The 21,646-nt window shown below is 40.0% G+C and overlaps 1 protein-coding gene across 1 annotated transcript; it reads left to right on the plus strand.

The window, feature by feature from the left end:
* Positions 1-515: 515 nt before the first annotated feature.
* Positions 516-11,612, plus strand: LOC119729829 (mitogen-activated protein kinase kinase kinase 20-like; the record flags this gene model as incomplete). Its single annotated transcript, XM_038202623.1, has 9 exons — positions 516-1,536; positions 1,811-1,993; positions 5,498-5,649; positions 6,240-6,329; positions 6,829-6,979; positions 8,789-8,874; positions 9,778-9,849; positions 10,886-10,971; positions 11,489-11,612. Coding segments are annotated over exons 1-9 (1,812 nt in total), but the record flags the coding sequence as incomplete, so codon positions are not given.
* Positions 11,613-21,646: the final 10,034 nt, after the last annotated feature.

Raw genomic sequence — 21,646 nt, forward strand, 5'->3', positions numbered from 1 at the left:
ATTACATTTTAGTTTTACGACGCGCTCTGTCCTGCTGCGATATTCCCCACAAAAACAGTCGTGTGACGTAGCGTCACAATATCACTGGTAACCATGTTACCCTGGTTATTCGTTACCATTCAAAAACCTCTCAGGGTGGCGCGGGACCAGTTATATGTGATCATCGGGGAATTCCCAGTAGTAGCTTGAACTTCGCACTTCGCAGTGAAAATGCATGAGTGTTCTTGGTTCTTGGTTGGTTCTACTGCTAAATACTCCACGTGGGAGTTTATACAGGAGGCCAGAAACACCGGGGCAAACCCCTTCTCTTAGCGATAAGTGTTTGTCTCTTAGCGATAAGTGTTTGTCTCTTAGCGATAAGTGTTTGTCTCTTAGCGATAAGTGTTTACTGGGTTCTTTTACGTGCATTTATACAACACACGGGACCTACGGCTTAACGTCCCATCCAAAGGACGAAGCAATAATGGTTAAGTGCCTTGCTTAAGAGCACAAGTGTTCGCCGGTGGGCTCGAACCCACGTCACCGTTGCCTCTGAAACACCAGAACATGAGTCTGGTGTTCTTAACCGCTAGGCCATGACACTCCAATAAGTTATTGTTATAACTTATGTTATGGGTACTTCGATTGTATAAAAACTGTTCAACACAACAGAGATACTCCTTTCCGAAATGGAAGAAGAAGGTTATAATATAATTCCTGAAAGCGAATTGGCACATTTAAAGCCAATTGGTAGTCGGGAAAGCAGCAACAGTACGGTATATACGGCGTTGTGGACCCACGAAGGTGCAGAACGCATGGTGGCTGCAAAAAGCTGCAATAAATTCCGGGAGGAGGAAGTCAAAATTCTGGCAGCACTGCGGCACAAAAATGTCATCAAGTTTTTGGGACTTGTGAAACAGAAGTTCCCTCCGGATGGTTTTTTCATTGTGACAGAATTGGCTGAGAAAGGCTCCCTCTGGTACGTGATTGCTCAGAACCGCGGAAACTGGCAAGAATACAAGAAGCCAGTTTGGATGAAATGGGCTAAGGAAGGGGCCGAGGCTCTGATGTACATCCACCAGAAGAATTACCAACATGGTGATGTGAAGTCACCCAATTCTGTTATTACAGCTGATGATACATTGAAGATCTGTGACTTGGGCACAGCAAGAAAGTACAATTGCACTGCATCCACTAACACCGTGAGAGGATCTTATCCCTGGATGGCACCAGAAGCCATGGGCGTCAGTGAGCGACAAGAGGTAGACGGTCAAACCAGGAAAGCTTGCAAAGTCACAGCCAAGGCAGATGTTTTCTCGTATGCTGTAGTCCTTTGGGAACTGATTACTGGCAAGGTTCCACATGAAGAGAAGAGGGGGCAGTTTGAGATTTACCTGGCTGTTGTTAAGAAAAAAGAGCGTCTTGAAATCCCCACTGAGTGCCCTGATACTAGTCTGGCTGAGCTCATGGCGAGGTGCTGGGATGCAGATCACCGTCAGAGACCCGACATGAAGGAGGTGCATCAATTCCTTGTTGAATTTGATGCAACAGATGCAAGTAAGTAATGTCACTTGTTAGACCTAGCTAGGCTGCCAAGGGAAAAAGGAAAAGGAAAACTGGCAGTGCCTATATGTAAATGAGACTTTGAGAGAGTGAGATTAAACCGTATTTACTCATGACATGATCATGTACATAATATGTTTGTGGTATGCATTAACCCTAGTCAGACCTAAGTGATGCCCATTGTTATTAGGTATTGTTATTAAGTTTAGACCACTTGCCAACAACCAACCAAGTTTTGGGGGTTACTGTTTGTGTTTTTTTCCCTCAGCTACCCCAACGTCACTAAGCAAAACAACCGCTGCATCACACCACTCAGCGCCGGCCAACATCAGCAACAGGAAGCGTAGGCAGATAGCGCCGGCCATCGTGAGCATGAAAAAACGCGAGATCCTGGGAATGCTGGAGTATAGGCAGGAGGACGACGTTAAAATCATCAAGACCATCATCATAGGTCAGTGTGAAATGTCATGTCTTATTGATTAATGTTGATGCATTGTGTGAATGCATTGTGGGATTATTGGCTGTTTCGGCACTTTTGCCGAAACAGCCTTTGTTTTCGTTAAGATTTTTCTTTTTTTCTTTTTTTTTTCTTTCTTTTTCAGTCATTTTGCCCATAGCATTTGTACACGTTTTTTTGTCACCGGCACTTGGGCACTAAAATCGATCCGATTGACTTTATACTTGGCACATGTTTAGACCAGCATCTGAAGTTGTGTGCCGAACATTGACGTCATCGTGACGTCATCGACTAATTTATTATAGAATTTTGAATATTTAATTTTTCCCATAGACTTTGTACACAGAAATCAAAAAAAAATTGTCGATTTTCAAAGGGCATTTTTGACTCTTTGCCAGTAATTCATTTGCACCAATCTTTGTCCAAGCAAAGACCCTAATTCAAACAACATTGTGTAATGATGACGTCATGATGACGTCATCCGGTGTGTATTTATAGGCAATTAAATTGTGACACTTTTAATATTTAAAAATGCATAAGAAATCAACCGTACGCGTCCGCAGCATTCTGTTACCGGCAAGTGGTAGAGTAGGTTGAGGTCTTTATTTCATTTAGTGTGCGTGAAATCACGTGGCCCTTGCTTCCGGTCGAAAAAGGCCAAAATCGGAAGTGGCTTATTATTTAAAAATGGTAATAGCGATGAACTTGCTTTTAACGGTGTTAGTCTCTTGGCTAAAAGTATTCTTCAAATCATCTACCAATGACGTCATGCAATCTTCGAGCGCCCTCTAGCGACAGGTTAAAAATTTGCAAAAATGTATTTTGAATAGATGTCTGTGGCGAAGTTTGTCGGAATCGCCTAAATATTGGTGTATATGATGACCTTGATCCACTTAAGACGTGTGCAAAGTTTTAGGCGAATGACGTCATCAGACCGGAAGTTATAATAAAAAGACCCTTTTTCATTTGAAAATTCCTGAAAAATCAACCATGGCAGTTATTATGTTAGTTTTTACTTTAATTGTCGATTTAAGGGTAGGTCTAACACATTTCAAAGCTTCAAGGCAATAAGCGAACTCGGACATGCCCTGCGCACGCTTAAAACTTCAGGTTGACAATACATCTGCTCTAAAACATGCACAGAACGTCTATATGTACATACACGTACGTTACGCACATACTGTACATGTACATCGTACATGTAATGTCAGTCAGCCTGCAGAGCACGTGTTGCCGCGGTCAAATCCTTTCCACATCATATCACAGTGACCGTTTTAGCCGATTTTCGGCTAACTTTGACAGATTTTTTGTTCGTGCATGCGCATAGTCAGGGACGTATAATAAAAAATCGTAATGCCGAAAAGCCCTATGTTACGTATTTAAAGGTGCAGTTTTTCTGCAGTGGGATTTTCCACAAGTCTTTTCCTATACAACACTAATATCTTACTGAGTAGTTCTGAACTTCAGCCGAGAATTACTATGAGAAGGAAAGAGAAATCGTATTTTTTTCGCGCTGTCATTCGATTGAACATATTCCTAAGGGTCAGAATATCAAGTAATATTTCATAAAAATGTTTCAGTTCAAAGGCAAATTACAAATTTAAAGGTGCAATTTTTCTGCAGTGGGATTTTGTTTTTAGCCCGTTAATTTAGTACACGTGTTAGCCCATTGACTTTGTACACGTTTTCAAGCCACCATTTCTATAACTTGGCGATCTAGAATCGTCATCAATGTTACAGCCAAGGAAGACCCTCATATAAAAATTATGCCAAGACTATGACGTCATAATGACGTCATCACCTAATTTTTTTTTATTGATTTTTGAAAATTTACGTGCATATTATGAAGTCCTATATCTACAGAACTGTAAGTCTGACTGGGTTGAAACTTGGTATGTGGCTAGACCGGAATGTGTTATAGGAAGAAAAAAAAATTAGGTGGTCGAGACCTGAACATGATTTTTGCGGGAATTGATAGAATTAGCGAGGGTCTTCATTTTTAAATATGTGCAAATAAATCACGTGACCCTTTCTTCTGGTTGAAACCGGAAGTGCTTTGTAATTTAAAATTGGTGAAAGACGCGAACTTGCTTTCAACGATGTTTGCTCTGGCTAAGTTGTTCTTTACCATAATATTATAGTAATAGATGAAACTTTATGTGACGTCATCATGACGTCATCACGTGACATGTGACGTCATAATTCAAAGCCCTATGCGAATGGAATCACATATTACATTTATATGCCACCATTTATTATAAACAGAACTACACATCCTTCGTTGATGGAACACATGTCACATGTCACAAAAAGCTACCGAAACAGCCCTATGTTTGTCCACAAACATATGTCTAGTATATTTTTATTAATGTGACCCTCCAGCACAGAACCGATCAAAAGTCGCATGGCCATATGTTGAGATAAAGTATATAATATATTGTACCTGCAAAAATTATCAAAATTTAGGTGTTAGAAGCAAGACTAATGAACATATTTCACTTTTAGTGAAGTTAATTTGTAAATTTCCTAAGGATTTCATTTGGGAAGCTTCCAACCGTAATTTTTTCCCCAACTTTCCAAGAGTAAGTTACATCACATATCAACCAGTAGTTGATCAAAGATCATCCAATTAACTTACAAGTACAATTATTAAGGAAGGAATTTTTATCCCCCTGGCTTTAGCCATACAGGGGGATATTGCGATCGCGTATTCCTTCTGTGTGTCCGTGTGTGTGTCTGTGGTACGTGTGCGTATGTATATGAAAGACAGAAAGTTCCATTTTGGTAAGGTTCACTGAAAGTACAGTCATCAATCTCAACAAAACTTGATGGGTGGTTATTGCTGGTACCGCAGCTACCCAGCTCAGGCCTTGGTACATGTCAATTTCTTACTCTAGTGCCGATAAAGTTGTAACGCACACAATACACTAGGCCAGCTCACTGGTCCCTAGCGACACCGCGGCTACAGAGCACAGGCCTTTTGGTACATGTCAATTTCTTTCTCTAGTGTCGTAAAACGTATAACACACACAAGTGCCTGACTAACACGGCTGCATGCCCACCAATTTCTTTCGCTGTTATCTGGAAACCTGTAGAGTGAGCTTGTAGTATATTCTGTTCTCTTTTCTTGCTGTAATAAATGCACTGTTCAAATGTACAAGGAGTTTGCTGTTTCCATGGAAGGTCGTAAGGAATATTTATCATGAACAATAGATCATTGCTGATGACATATCACCATGCCCTAACACATGTTCAACTTCCATTCCAGGCTTCCACCTTCATTCCACATTGCCCAATACAAAAACAGTAACCTTGTTCTACCTTTCTCACTAAGTTTTTTGCTAATCCCTATTGCTAGGTATGATACATTCCATTTTGGTCTAAAGGTACACTGAAAATTGTCCTTACTAATTGCCTGTACATTTATACAAACTACCAGGATGCCAGGGGGATCGCGCAAGTTTCACTTTCAGTATTTTAAAATCTTGTTTCCCCCAGACTTTAATCCCAAGAATGCGGAGAGTCATCTACCGGGCTTACCGGCTTACATCATCTTCATGTGCATACGTCACGCTGACGATATCAACGACGATCGGAAGGTCAAAGCACTTCTCACAGGTGTGGTCAATGGCATCAAGAAGACCGTCACAGTAAGAGCAAATTAATAGTTTATGTTTTGAACTTTGAAAAATAAAATGCAACATTTCTTGCATTATATGTGTGGGAGTGTGACCTAGTGGTTAGGGTTTGTAACTCATGATCAGAGGGTCAGGGGTTCAAACCCTGCCACTGGCTATATATTGTGTCTTTGGGCAAGCCACTTTACCCACTCTTGGTTCCTTCAATCCAGGAGTATAAATGGTTACCAGCTTTAGCAGGAGAGTAATCTGCGATGGACTACCATCCCATCCAGGGGAAATAATTTCGGTCGATTCATGTCGTGGGAACCAGAGATAAACATCGGCTTGATGAGCCACATTGGCTCTCGTCAAAATTTTCTTTTCTTTTTTTTCCTTAGGTCAATAATAAATTGAATTGGGTTGACTCAAAGGTTGTTTTTTTTGTTTTTTGAAACCTTATTTAATTATGTTATTGTTAAAAGAAAGGAATGGTTTATGTTTTGAACTCTTAAGACTTGAATGTAACGTACACCTCTTGCATGTTAATGCTGCACATTTAAGATTTTCAAATTAACTCTCAAGTGGATTTTTTTAAGTTAATGTTTTTCATCTTTCGGCAGAATCACTTTGAGGACTTTGAGTATGTGTCCTTCTGGCTGACAAACACGATTCGGTTGATGCACACACTCATGCAGTACAGCGGTGAAGAGGTGAGTACAAAGCAATGCTGTGGTCAGGGAGCCAGACCAAGACCAAAAACAGAACTTACAAAGTAGATTTTCAGTTCACTTCAGTCCATCAAAGTACCAAACCCCGACACGAATTCTATCTGATGCATAGTTAGGTTGTGGTACCCGCTGCTATATCAGATTCAAACCAGTCAACTGACCCTGGCAAGCTCGATGGTTGAGTGGCAACACGTCTTCACTAGTAAGCAGGAGGTCGTGGGTTTGAGTCCCACCCAAGTAATTTTTTTCCAGTGTTTATAACAAAACAAAATTTAAACATGTTGATGAAGAGAAAAACCCAATATTGAATCTGCAAAAATTGGTAACCACACCAAATGTTAGGCAGTAGTTATATCTTGTGACTGGTTGTCTAAAGGATTTTCCATTAGCACTTGAATTTACGAAACAATTTTATGGAAAGAGTCCAAGCATCGTTTTAACCTTATACATGCATCTGTTATACATCATCTGTCCTTCCCAGAACCTCTCCAGTCAGAACACACACCGGCAGAACGAGCACTGTCTTCGGAACTTTGACCTGTCGGAGTACCGTCAGGTCATGAACGATCTCGGAGTTCACATCTACCAAATGCTTGTCGACATCATTAAGAACAAACTACAGCCGAAGATTGGTAAGCCGGATCAAACTTGACGTCAAATATTTAGCTGCTGCGGCAGTACACTGCCGAAGCAGCTATTGTTTTTGTTCTCTGCGTTTCCATGCACACTTTTGCCCATATGGAAGAAATTAAGGGATTTTAGCTATTTCTTTTGTACATGTCTGTTCTGCGCGTGCACTTTGGCACTTTCGTAGATCCGATCGATTTAAGACTTGGCACACACTTACACCACTACCTGAAGATGTGTGCCGAAGATTTTCATCGGGATTGCGTTATCAGGAGTCAAGGTTTGATTCCAGCAAGTAAAATTTTTATGCCATTTTTTTTCCAATAATGAACACACGGTACTTTTTTGGTTGTTAAGGGTGGGTCTTGTGATCAGTTGTTCTGGGTTGGAGGAGTTGGATTTGTAAGGAGGTGAAAAAGGTTAACACAAAGGGGATGCATGATGGCATTCATGATCATGATGCATGATCTACAGAACTACAGGCCCGATTCAGTTGAAGCTTCTTGTTATAGTATTATGTGCTAGATACAATATTGACATAATGAATCATTTCGCCCTTCCAAAAACACACGAAGCAGCTTGTGTTCGTTCACGAACACATTTCTAGTTTTAAGAGTTGTTGTTTTCCAATTCAGATATTGGATCAACTTGAAAAATGGCAGTGATTATCCTGCTTGAAAATTGTGACATGTGGTACAAAACCAGGCGAGAGTTTGAAAAATAAAAATCACACCAGAGGACTGTTTAAGTTTGATAACTTAAATATGGTTTGCTAAAACTTACACCCATCATTGAATATAATACTTTGCATAAATATAGCCCAGGATGTAACATTTAGAAGCAAAAAAAATTCATCTACTTATTCAAAATATTAAGATGTTACGAACAGTGTACTGGTCCCTACTTACATGTACGAACAATATGATTGTTTTATACTCATTTGTCAGCAATTTTTTTACTTTCCTGAAATTAACTTCACATGCAATCCATACTTCAAATTTCTCTGGGTTTTTTTTTTTGGGGGGGGCCTACGCTTCCCTTGGTCTTGCCACCGCTGCCCCCCCCCCCCCCCCCCCCCCCCCCAATTTCAATACATTCGATACAACAAAAATCAAGTGTAGTGTTTTGGAACAGTTATTACTGCAGCTCTTTGCTTTTTTTCTCCTGGGTGCTGTAAAACTTAAGCACTATCTTCACAAAGTTTTGTGGACTTTTGCATGGGAAAAAAGGCTTCTGGAATCTTTGGCCCTTTGAGTGCAGAGATTGACCCTCCCTGGGCCCCCAACATCTCAATCTACCCATACCCTCCGCCCTCTCCACCCACACCCCCCCCCCCTCCACCCCACCCCACACAACTACAGGTTTGTACTTGATCCATGTTGTACTTGGGCGACTTGACTAGATGTTATATGAGTTCAGTCATACATCATTTATTTTCTTTCCTCATGCAGACAAACATGAGAAGTAATGGCCTTTTTGAGCAGCTATAAAGGATTTTTTTGACAAAAATGAAAAATTTCCAAATCTTCTGGACAAAGAGTCAATTTGTTGAAGGTTATTTCTTTATGAAAACCATCAGATTGATAAAGAAAATCAACGATTTTGACATTTGCCTGGTGTAATACTGAAAACTTTTTAAGTCATAAATTAAGTATTCCAAATAGCTTTTAAGATTAAAATAGCTTAAGATTACTCAGAAACTCAGACAGTTTTCGTAGGTGAACCTGAGAAGGATCATTACCGATCAGAGAGAGACTCAGAAGCGATAAAAGTTCACATTTATTGATATTTGACTCAAATTTTGTTTTCTTCAGTACCTGCCATGCTGGAAACTGACGTCGCCGGTCTGTTCACCATACACGACAGCCAGAATATAACCGTAGAATCCTTAATCGATCAGGTAGGTCAGTGTTCTGTGTGCGTGAACGGTAGATGCCGCTTTGTAAACACCATCGAGAGCTCCAGTAAGGGGAGACACAAAGCATGCACGTGCTGGTTCGCGTATGTACTGCGCAAAGAATGCATGACTTATTTATTTTGAAAGTCACGGTGCACAAAACTATGGCATTTTTTCATGACGGCTGTGCGTTTTTAACCGTTGAGTGGGTACTTCGTGCACGAGTCCATAGAAGGAAGGTGCAATAATTTCTGAATGCGAGTGCTAAACTGCTCAAATGACGTGGTATGTTCTGAGGTTTGTGACACAAAAAACAGTGATTTGGGCAACACAATTTCAGTTGTGTTAGCAGTGTTTCCCAAAATTTGGCTGTTGAGCTTTTGCCAGTACTGGAACATCCGTGAAAAATTGTCAAGTGATGGATTGACAAAAAGACTAGAACTGGACTGAATTGTCATCACCTACGGCATCCGTCCATCAGGATATCTGTTCAGGCATCCGTCCGTCCAGGCCACTTAGTTTCCTGGATGATAACTTGAGTTAGAAATGAGATTTTGGTGTTTAACTTCAGTAGGGGGTTGCCCTTGGGAACAGGCAAGTCGGGGTCGGTTTGGCAGTCTAAAGGTGAAAGGTCAAGGTCACCGTGGTGAGTTGAGGGAAATGGTTTCCGGATGATAAGTTGAGTTAGAAATATGATTTCGGTTTCTTACTTTAGAAGAGGGTTGTCCTTGGGTACAGGCAAGTTGGAATTTTTTGGGGGGTCAAAAAGTCAAAGGTCAAGGTCACAGTGGTGAGTTAAATGTTACTAGTTTGTGGATGATAACTTGACTTAATCGGGCTTAGGGGTTTCAACAGCAACGCTGTTATTTTTTCTGTTGGATTTCTATTTTCCGTCCTTTTCTGCAGCTCACCACGTTCCTAACAGTCATGAATAATCACGGCATGGATCCTGAAGTCGTCAGGCAAGCCATCAAACAGGTAGGAGACTTCTCTCTCCCTTTTTGTTGTTGAAAATTGACCTTTAATATGTGTCCAAGTCCCAGACTCGAGTCTTGCATAGAAAAAAACTGAAGCACAAAACAAGTTGAAGAATTACAAAGATTCAAAGTGTATTTCTCTATGACATTTTTTCGTATTCATAGTTCCTTTTTACCCCCTTGGTTGTAACAGGGGTGTGAAATCTCAGCTTAAAAGCTGATTTCAGCTTTTTTGGGGTTTTGGATTTCAGCTTTTCCCCTCACTTGCTGTGTACAAAAGTATAGTAGATCTCCAAAATTCAGCCTTTTTACACCTTTTTCAGCTGTTTTCAGCTATTTTTATCTGTGGTCACTCACACCCCTGCTGTAAGCCGGAGGGGGATATTGCGATAGCGTATTCCTTCTGTGTGTATGTCTGTATGTATGTGTGTGTTTACGTGTTCTACATAACCCACGAGGACCGACACACAAAGGGAGAACAACAGATTCTTTAAATTTAGTCTTCGGGCTGTACGTGGTTTTTTTGTTTAAAACGGTCCTCTATGGTACGGTTATGTGCTTAGTCTATGGGGGAGTGTTATATTACAGGGACAAAGGGAAATGGAAAGCATTGTCTTTGAGAGTATAGTAAAACACAACTGCGCGTGTTTATGGTGTAAATCGAGGACACACACGTGCAACATCATCGATGAATCGACGTCAGAAACCATATCGAAGCTTCCTTGGTTGGAAAACGTGTACAAAACCAATGAGAGCTGTTGCGAAAAAGTAACAAACAAAGAGACAGTACAAACAAAGGAAAAGGGAAGGGGAACAAATGACTTAGGATCTTGAAACTTGGTTTGTGGATTGTTTTTGATAGTCTTAACAAGCCTATTGATTTTGGGCCGACAGATCAAAGGTCAAGGTCACTATTGCTAAAATAATAGAAATCTTCCATTTTGGTTACGGACACTGACTTTATAAAAACTGCCAGCATGCCAGGGGGAATTGCGCAAGTCTCACTTGCAGTATTTTTTTCTCTGTCGTTACTACAGTCCTTGTACTTAGTAACCGCTAATTATATCAACGACATGCTGCTGTGGAAGGACAGGTGTTTTGGGGCCAAGGGTGTCCAGATCAGGTAAGTCAATGTTGGTGAGACCTGCCCCTATACTGGCTCCCACCAGGGTGTAGACCAGTAAATACATTACCACTTCAAAAAAATCTACTCTCTAAGGTGTTTAAGAAATACAGCAAAGCAAAACGTGGTTCACCATCTTTTACTTTAAATTTTGGTGGGGTTGACCAATGACTTTTGATATTATTCTTGAAAGATGACCACCCCTAAAAGCAGTCGTGAAGTCTATCACAATTTTGAAAATGATTGATTGACTCCATTGCAAAATAGAGGGGTTTCAGGTCCAATTTCATCCAATTAAGTTTTCTCAGGAATTAAAGTTCAAATCTGGATAAGATCCTGGAGCTGTACTTGCTACAAACCCTCATGAGCAAGGACCACAAAACTCTCTTTAAAAAAAACGTGGGCATAAAAATGGTGATTTTGGTGTCCTTATTGTGTTCTTGAAAGACAAATGTTATATTTTTCAGCAGTTTTATGAAATGCTGCTTAACTTTATTACCATTTTCAATGGGCTTAGGTACATTGTGAGTGAGTTGGAAAAGTGGCTACAGAGCAGCAAACTCTACGATCACAGCATGGAGGAGACGTTGGAGCCCCTGGTCCAGATAGCTCAACTGCTTCAAGCCGAGAAGACAACGGAAGCCGACGTCAGGAACATCTGCAAAACCTGCACGAAACTCACTACAACACAGGTATGCTTTTGATGTCTTGAAGTTTAAAAGTGTGTGAAAACTGAGAAAAGTGAGACTAAATAAAGACTGTTCTTGCATATGTGGGGAACTCGCACAAACTAAGACTCTATGGGGATTAACTAACAAAACTAAACTAAACTCGGGATCTTTGAAGGGAACTGTCGCGAGGAAATTGAATTAATAGAGACCAGAGACCAATTCTAGATTTCTAACAAAAAAGGACCAAAAGAATTTATTTCCCCCCCCAAAAAAAAACTAAAAGCAAAGAATAAAACCTAAAATCCAAAGACTTCAACCAAAAACCAACGCAGTGTGAATAGTGGATCTTTCAAAGAACACTCAAGCAGGAATAAAGTCAAAGCAAATGACTCGGTAACAGACTAACTTCAAGCAGAACAGGCACTCCAGTTAGGAGAAAAATATATCATGTATGTCTATTGTCAGCTGGTCTGCTGGCTGAACTGAAGTGTGACTTGACCATGTGGCAGCTTTTATAGGGGGAACATGTGGGCTGAAGTAAACAAACAGGGGTCACACTACCAACAAAGAGGGGGGGGGGACATCTAAACTTCAACTAAAATGATTTTTTTTCCTAAGGGGAGCTACTCCTATTTTAATACACTATAAAAATACACAAGTAAAACTTGGCACTGCCACACATAGTTGGGTTGGACCCACATGTCTCACTTTAAGAAATTATACTCAGTGAGTCAGTTAGTTACTCACTCATTGGGCAATAGGCTTTCCCGCTAGATCCAGCAAAAATAACCTGGAGTCATGAGAGAGGCTCAAGAGTTTTTCTTTTGAAGTCATTCTGTTGACCCAACAGATTGTTTGTGACTAATAGTTGATTCTTTTTAATAAATTGTTGTATTTTTATTCTTAGGGGGGATTTTTTTTTTTATTATTATTATTTTAGAGGGGATTGGTTTTTTTTTTTTTAAAGCATTAGGGGAAATGGAATTTCCCCTGATATGCTCTGAACATACTGATCTCAAAATTATGGCTATGAAGAGAAAACAAAACACCTGATTTTGAATTCTAGGGATGTAAATCCTCCTGCACTTGCCTGATTTCAGGCTTTTTTCAATTTGTAAATAACGTATTGGTACCATACATGTGTGTATAGTTTTCCTTTATAGTGGTATCCGGCGACCAGGATTACAGGCTGTTACTGCGGTGGTACCACGCACATCCTGCACGTGTTCTTTAAGACAAGGCTTACATACATTTTGTTTACCCTATTGGTCAAAGGAGCCCGGAGTGCGTGCGTACTACCTGAGTGCGACTCAAGTGAGCCTGGTGCCACCGCAGAAAATGGCTGTCGCCACGGATTAGTCTACACCTCAAATTTCAGACAAATATGTCAGAATTCACTTTACATCCCTTAAGTTCACATCTGTAGTATATCTGTGACGTGAAAAATTCCATCAAAACTTATTGGTTGCGGCACCCACTGCTGACCTGAGCAAGCTCAGTGGTTGAGTGGTAAGACATCTGCACTAGTACGCAGGAGGTCATGGGTTCGAGTCCAACCTGAAGCATGTAATTTTCGTTTCCAACAAGCTCATGTAAAACATCGAGTGTACAATGGTTCTTTATTACGCCATTGAAGGGCAAACACAAAAGCATAATTGGTTGTTTTTTAATAAGATGGAATTTTTGTCGGCCGTTGAGGGGACATCTGCACAAGTAAGCTGGAGATTGTTGGTTCGAGTCCCGCCCAACTAAACTTGTGAATTTTATCTCGCAAGCCCTTGGACATCACTGAGTGTACAGTGTTTATATATGTCGGCGAAGATCAAATCCCAATATAACATTTCTGATTGATTGATACTTTATGAAACTAATTCAAAGCAACCAACTGTTTTGCCCCCCCCCCCTCAATTTACAGGTCGTGAAGATCCTGAATCTCTTCACGCCCAACACTTATTGGGAAAAGATTGAAGTGTCTTTCATCCGCAAGGTGCGAAGCAAGCTAGCGGGAAGGATGAACACCAAGAAAGATGCACCACTCCTGATTGACACCAAGTACACGTTCCCTGTCACCTTCCCCTTCAACCCATCCTCTGTACTGCTCAATGAGATCACCATTCCCGACACTTTCAAATTGGACTGCGTCAAGCGAGTATGAGGAAATTTTCCAAGGTGTAGTTCATGACATCGTCCTTATTTTGTGCATTCCGTAACTTTTATTCTTAGCCTCATGTTCAAATACCATTTTCCCTCCTTTTTTTAAGGGGCAAGCATCTTTAATTTGGATTTTTTTTTGTTGACTTGTGGTCTGTCATCTTTAAACTATTCAAATTTGTCTTCTTTGATCCATTGTCTTCAATGACATTCTTAAATGGGTACCCATTTGCAGATGGGAAATCAAACAAAAGATTTATAAAAGGATGAATTTTGTGCCCGCCATTTTTTTGAATTCCTATTAAAGTCCCCTAGAGTTAGGTCATGCACTTTCTTAGAAATGTGTGGGTTGCTTGGCAGCGCATGTGGGCGGTTGGTAGCAGAACTTGCAACCAACCACAAAAGTCCTTGAGGAGGAACTGTATAAATTCGGTGGCCAGTGAACTTTCCCTTCACTTGACCACCGAACTGCAAATAACAGAGACAGGTAGTTGGAAGCACCCAGCTTCACTGTTTAAACTGTCTTCTGTAATCCTCCAACTGAACCTGCCATATTCATATATTCATCCTCTGTCCTGCTCTAGGTGAGTTTGATAATACTTTTATCTAATTACCGGTACTTTTACTCCTAGGTTAAAGTGTTTATTCTTTACTCAAAGTTTAGACCAAGTCATCACATGTTGTTATTATTACTATTATGTTCCTTTCATACCATCACTGTATTTTTGAGTTGAGAGAGTTGTTAAGCTTGATAGATGAATATTGAGTTCTTGGACATTCCAACTTTGACCAATTTCCACTGGAGAAGTTCTTACTGCAGTTGACATTCTTTTATTGATTCGTTGTTGTCATTTCTTGAAGCAAGCACAATCTTTTTTTGGATGTTTGATGCATTGATTTTCACATAGCTTGATTTGAGAAGTAACCATGTTCTCTGAAAGTAGAACAAATTCCAAATTGATCAATTCCCTAAATTGTTTTGAGTTTTCTTTGATTGATCTGAAAGTTCACGTACTAAGGTTTGCCATTTTTGTACGAAAGACTTGTGGCGACTCTAGTCTAAATAAAGTTGAACTTTATTTCAGAAAGAAGAGTTTTTCCAAAAATCATGATTTATTATTATAAATATCCATGGATTATTCAGTTCACTTTTTGGCATGCTCCAAAAGACAATCAGCATCTGATAATCATTCCCAGTTACTTTTGGATAGAGTGAAAAGAGGAATAATTTCCGAAGTACAAATTCTGTAAATATTTGTAACAGTTCTCTTTGATCATTTGATAAGTGTATTCATTTTGTTATATCTATTGTAGTCTTTTATCTTAGCTTAGTTTATTCCAGTAGCTAGCCTTTTCTTTATTTTCTCTATATCCAAGTTTTCCATCTTATATATTCCTTTTTGTTTTAAGATTAATTTGATTATTCAGGACATTCGTATTTTCCCTCCTGGTCAACTTTTACTTTCTTATTATGAGTCATTCGTATTCACTGAATTGTTTTAAGTGTTATATTGCAACAGGTGTAACCTTGTCATGCCTGAGGCATTGGTCTTGGTATAATGTTCTTGGGGTACCTTACTCACTTCTGGGTAAGACCAACCTACGTACGTACGCACACCAGTGGTAGAGGGCATTGAACAGCACTGGTGACCGTGACAACGTTACACACTGCCTATTGTTTAAAGGGATTTTCACTTTTGCTTATATGAAGAATCCATGTAGTTAGTATTTTATGAAGTTAATATTTATATTGACTTGACCACCGAACTGCAATTAACAGAGACAGGTAGTTGGAAGCACCCAGCTCCACTGTCAGGTTAGGCAGTTGATCCGAGATATGCTTGATGCAGGCGCAATCAGGGAGTCTACTTCGCCATGGGCATCCCCGGTTGTTTTTGTAAGGAAGAAAGATGGTTCCCTTCGGTTCTGCATAGATTATCGTAGACTGAATGAGAGAACCGTCCGGGATGCCTATGCACTCCCTCGTATCGAGGAGACTCTCGATGCCCTGCTTGGAGCTAAGTGGTTTTCATCCTTGGATCTGAAGTCTGGTTACTGGCAAGTCGAGGTACGAGAAGAAGACAAGGCGAAGACGGCATTCACAACCCCTCTTGGGTTCTATGAAGCCAACCGCATGCCATTCGGCCTCACCAATGCACCAGCAACATTTCAGGGGTTGATGGAATGCTGCGTTGGTGACCTCAATCTGAAGACATGTCTTGTTTATCTGGATGATGTCATCGTCTTTTCTCGTACTTTCGAAGAACATCTCGAATGTCTGCAGTCAGTACTCGCCTGTCCTCGGGAACATGGATTGAAACTGAAGCCGTCCAAATGTCAATTGCTCCGTACTTCTGTCAAGTACCTTGGGCATGTCATTTCAGCGGATGGTGTTGAGACTGATCCTGACAAGATTGCTGCACTAGAGAGTTGGCCAACACCCACAAATCACCAGGAGGTCTGGTCATTTCTTGGGTTTGCTGGGTATTACAGACGCTTCATTGCTGGCTACTTCAAAATCGCAAAACCCCTCCATGATCTTACAATTGGCCTCCCCGCTAAGCGTAAGGCACGCCCCTCACGTCATCAGAATCCCCCACCTTTCATCTGGACCCCTGACTGTCAGAAAGCCTTTAATTGAGACCTTGATTGCCCACTTGATGACAGCACCAGCACTTGCGTATGCCGACTTCAACCAACCTTTCATCCTGCATACTGATGCAAGTCTTACTGGACTTGGAGCTGCTCTGTATCAGAGCAAACTGGGCCAGACAAGGTAGTGCGGTTCCTTCTGCAGTTGATGACCCTCCTCTGTGGCCTGGGCAAAGCTCCTTACCTCGGGTAACTATGGAGGAGTGGAGAAATAACCAGAGGAGTGACCCTATTTTAACTAGGGTCATTGGCTATACAGCGTGTGTCAATAAAAACGCAGGATTCAAAGCGATTTTTTTTGTGAGAAAATTATGCTACTGGTGTGCCTAATTTGATAAGAAGTTGATTGTCCATAATTTCATCTTTGACAAGATTTTTGTTTGGTGGAATTTGGACTTTTGGTTCAAAAGTTATGACAAGTTTTGTGAAGCCCTTCTGAAGCGGGTTGGTCTGATTCAATGACCTTAACACAACGACCAGTTATGTACAATGCAGGTATGCATTGAAGACAATTAAACCAGAACAAAACTTTCTTTGAAACAACTGATGATAAGTATCACTTAAATTTAATAACTGGACTATCATTGTTTCAAAGCATCATGAATGTCGTCTCTGACATATCAAATAATAAATAATATCAGACTTGCACACATATCCTTCTTTGTGATCCACAAATACTTTCACCTGTACTGAATTCAAACCTTTCATTAGGTATGTGTGATTTCACAAATCAGACAAGCTTGGAATTTATAACCCTTCTTCAATATACTCTATCTCTGGACAGGATTGTCCAAATGAGATGGGATAAAAAGCATAGTGAAGAGAAGGAAAGGTACTTTGAAAAGAGGGTTAACATTATGATGAATAGGGGTGGTTTATATTCTTAATATTTTTGTTTCTAATCCTGCGTTTTTATTGACACACGCTGTATATAGAACGTGGTCATCATCCCGACAAACAACAGAAGCGATCTGAACATCGTGATGTCCTCTCGATCTTGTGAGATTGGGACAAGTTGGTGTTTCGGGATGGTGTCCTCTTTCGACAACACCAAGAACAAGATGGTGATAAGGTTTTTTAGCTGCTCCTCCCAAAGACCTATCATGACATGGTTTTCAAGTCTCTTCAAGATGAGGCTGGTCATTTTGGTCGAGAGCGCACATTGGATCTTGTTCGTTCTAGATTCTTTTGGCCTCACATGGCAGAGGATATTGACAACAGAATACGGACATGTCCAAGGTGTATTCGGAGAAGCTTCCACCTGCTGCTGTACGGATGGCACCTCTTGTTAGCATTAAGACCAGTGAACCTATGGAACTTGTCTGCATTGACCATCTTTCTCTGAAGTCGTCTGGCGAAGACCAGTCAAGCATTCTGGTCATCACAGATCATTTCAGTCAGTATGCACAGGCATTTGCTGTCTCTAATCAGACCGCAAAGACTACAGCTTGAGTCTTGTTCAACAACTTCATAGTGCATTATGGATTTCCAGGTCGACTACACTCCTACCAGGGAAGGGGTTTCGAATCAGAGGTTATCAAGCAGTTGTGTCAGGTAACTGGCATAACTAAAAGCAGAACCACGCCGTATCATCCCCAGGGCAAAGGCCAAGTGGAAAGGTTTAATAGAACCCTCTTGGAGATGCTTGGTACATTGCCCGAGGATGGTTATGGTTATGGTTTATTTTTTCACATCATAGCATGATAGCACATCAACATAATAAACAGGAAACTATGTAAAGAATGACAAACAATGATACGAGGGATCAACGTTTTCATGTAGTTTTTGAATTTTTTCATTGATCTAAAGATAGGCATTGGTTTGAGGTGGTTCCACAATAGAGGTCCCTGGTTTCTGACAGTCGATAAGTAAAGAGATGTTCTAACTTTATGGAGATGAAGAATTGAGGCTGACCTTGTTTTATTAGAATGGATATCTGAGTTTTTGTTAAAGGGAATGTACATCATTGGTTTTTGATGTAATTTTCAGAAATGAACTATTTGAGGGGTTAGTATACATAGATCAAATATTGTTACACTGACATTTTTGAAGTTTTGTGTTCGAAAAGGTTGGAAAAACCAAGAAAAACAAAAATGTTTAAGTAGTCTGGTTCCCTGACTCCACAAAAGATAAAATGGATCAATTTATAGATTATGGAAAATTGTAAGGCACGGGAACCAGTCTAGCTGGCCTGCACCCGTTCATGAAACATGTAACCAATAGCAAACAAAATTTGGACCGAAAAAATGGTTAATTTGGAGCAGTAGTTGAAAAATAGTTAGGTTTTTCCAACGCTGGTCGGCCGACCACCGTTGGAAATGTATACAAAAATACCATTTTCTTGAAAATGACTTCACACCAGGTGCCATAATTTTACAAGATGCTTGAGACTGTCATTTACCAACATCCTAGTAAGGTATTTCGTAAAAACTTGGTAGTTTTATTTTTCGATGTTTGCAAATGTTGTATATTCCCTTTAAGAAGGATATGAAGGCTGCATGGCAAAAATATCTGGCGCCTCTGGTTCATGCTTACAACTCAACAAGGAATGATGCTACTGGTTTCTCACCATACTTCCTCATGTATGGTAGACATCCCAGGCTTCCTGTTGATGTTGCCCTTAATCTGGAACCAAGAAATCCACCAAAAGGATCCCATAGCGCCTATGCTGACCAACTTCGAGAACGCCTGTCTGCTGCCTATAAGTTGGCCTCAGCACATGCAGGCAAATGTGCTTTGAAGAACAAAACACAACATGATCTAAATCTACGGGCTGCAGTGCTTCATCCAGGTGACCGAGTCTTGGTGAAGGTAGTTGCACAAACAAGCAACTACAAAATATCGGACCTTTGGGAGGAGAGCGCATACAGGGTAGTAAAACAGGTTAATCCTGATATCCCCGTGTATATGGTGAAGCAAGAACAGGGTGGAGGTTTGACTTGAACGCTTCATAGGAACCTGCTCTTGCCATTTAATACCTTGCCCCAACCAGTTCCAACAAGTCCACCAAAACAGTCCCCATCATCAGAGGATGACAATTCTGAACATTATACAGGTGATGTAGGTCAGTCATTGGAGGATGACGGCAGAGAGAATACCCTGCCTCAAAACGCCCCTCATGACAAACCCCAGAAACAACGACCGCGACGACAAGTCGAACCCCCAGATCGGTTAGAATTCTCCAATGCCCAGATTGTTCACGTACCAGAATGGAAAGAAAAAGCAAATTTTCTGTATTTTATTTTGGAAGATAAGCCATGCGAACGAATGAAAGAAATGTGTCTTGAAGCAATAATTGTATTTAAGTTATGCAGATGAAATCATGTATTCAAGCTCATTATTTGTAAAAGTTCCGTAATTTGTTCGTCAATTCTCTCAAAGGTTTACATCTGCTTATTGATTGCAGTAGCAATTACGATAGCAAAGTTTCTGTATTTTATTTTGGAAGGTAAGCCATGCGAACAAACGAAAAAAATGTGTCTTGAAGCGATAATTGTATTTAAGTTATGCAGATGAAATCATGTATTCAAGCTCATTATTTGTAAAAGTTCCGTAATTTGTCAATTCTCCCAAAGGTTTACATCAGCTTATTGATTGCAGTAGCAATTACGATAGCAAAGTTTCTGTATTTTATTTTGGAAGGTAAGCCATGCGAACAAACGAAAAAAATGTGTCTTGAAGCGATAATTGTATTTAAGTTATGCAGATGAAATCATGTATTCAAGCTCATTATTTGTAAAAGTTCCGTAATTTGTCAATTCTCCCAAAGGTTTACATCAGCTTATTGATTGCAGTAGCAATTACGATAGCAAAGTTTCTGTATTTTATTTTGGAAGGTAAGCCATGCGAACAAACGAAAAAAATGTGTCTTGAAGCGATAATTGTATTTAAGTTATGCAGATGAAATCATGTATTCAAGCTCATTATTTGTAAAAGTTCCGTAATTTGTCAATTCTCCCAAAGGTTTACATCAGCTTATTGATTGCAGTAGCAATTACGATAGCAAAGTTTCTGTATTTTATTTTGGAAGGTAAGCCATGCGAACAAACGAAAAAAATGTGTCTTGAAGCGATAATTGTATTTAAGTTATGCAGATGAAATCATGTATTCAAGCTCATTATTTGTAAAAGTTCCGTAATTTGTCAATTCTCCCAAAGGTTTACATCAGCTTATTGATTGCAGTAGCAATTACGATAGCAAAGTTTCTGTATTTTATTTTGGAAGGTAAGCCATGCGAACAAACGAAAAAAATGTGTCTTGAAGCGATAATTGTATTTAAGTTATGCAGATGAAATCATGTATTCAAGCTCATTATTTGTAAAAGTTCCGTAATTTGTTCGTCAATTCTCTCAAAGGTTTACATCTGCTTATTGATTGCAGTAGCAATTTCGATAGCGAGATGTACCCACTTATGTTTTTCGTTCAGTCTAGTAATTTTCAAGAATATATTCTTTAATGTATGTGTATGTCTAGGTCTAGTTCCGAGATTTGTCAAGCTTTTGTTCCGTTTTTTTTGTACGTGTATTAATCAATCCTTCTTTTTAAGTCGTTTAGTTAAGTATACACATGTACCCTGATAGTTATATAATAATCGTTCTTGTAAATTTAATTGAAAGAAGCCTAGATATTGAGTACACTGTGACCGACTTCCACTACAGATATGAGATATCGCTGATTGCTAACGGCTGAGGCAATAAAACATTCCACAGGAAAAACTGATGTTTTCTCTTCACTTGCCCATTTTCTTGCTGAACCCACATTGAATTGAATATAAATATTCAATTTCCCTTTTCAAATTGTCCTCCCCGCCCCAACTCCCCCCCCCAAAAAAAAATGCGCATCGATTAAAATTCAATACCTTATTTTCTTTCAACACTCGGTCCGAGTGTTCTCGGAACAAAAGTCCTAAGACACCAACAATTTACCTCGCCTTTATACTGCCTTTATTTGGCTGAATACCTTTCATATACAGTTATAAAGATGAAATTGCACTAATAAACTCAACACCCATAACATTGGAGAAGTATGTGGTTGAAGTCAATGGGCGGAGCAACAATTTGAAACACACTCATTTCAATAACATAAGTGTTTGAAGAACCAAGGAAACCTTTGCTTATTGATTCCACAGGCGCCCCCCCCCCCCCCCCCCCCATTGAAAAACTTCATAGCTTACATAATCCTTGCCAGCCTAACGCACTCAA

Source organism: Patiria miniata, unplaced genomic scaffold (genome assembly GCF_015706575.1).
Source record: "Patiria miniata isolate m_02_andy unplaced genomic scaffold, ASM1570657v1 HiC_scaffold_21, whole genome shotgun sequence".
Taxonomy (NCBI): domain Eukaryota; kingdom Metazoa; phylum Echinodermata; class Asteroidea; order Valvatida; family Asterinidae; genus Patiria; species Patiria miniata.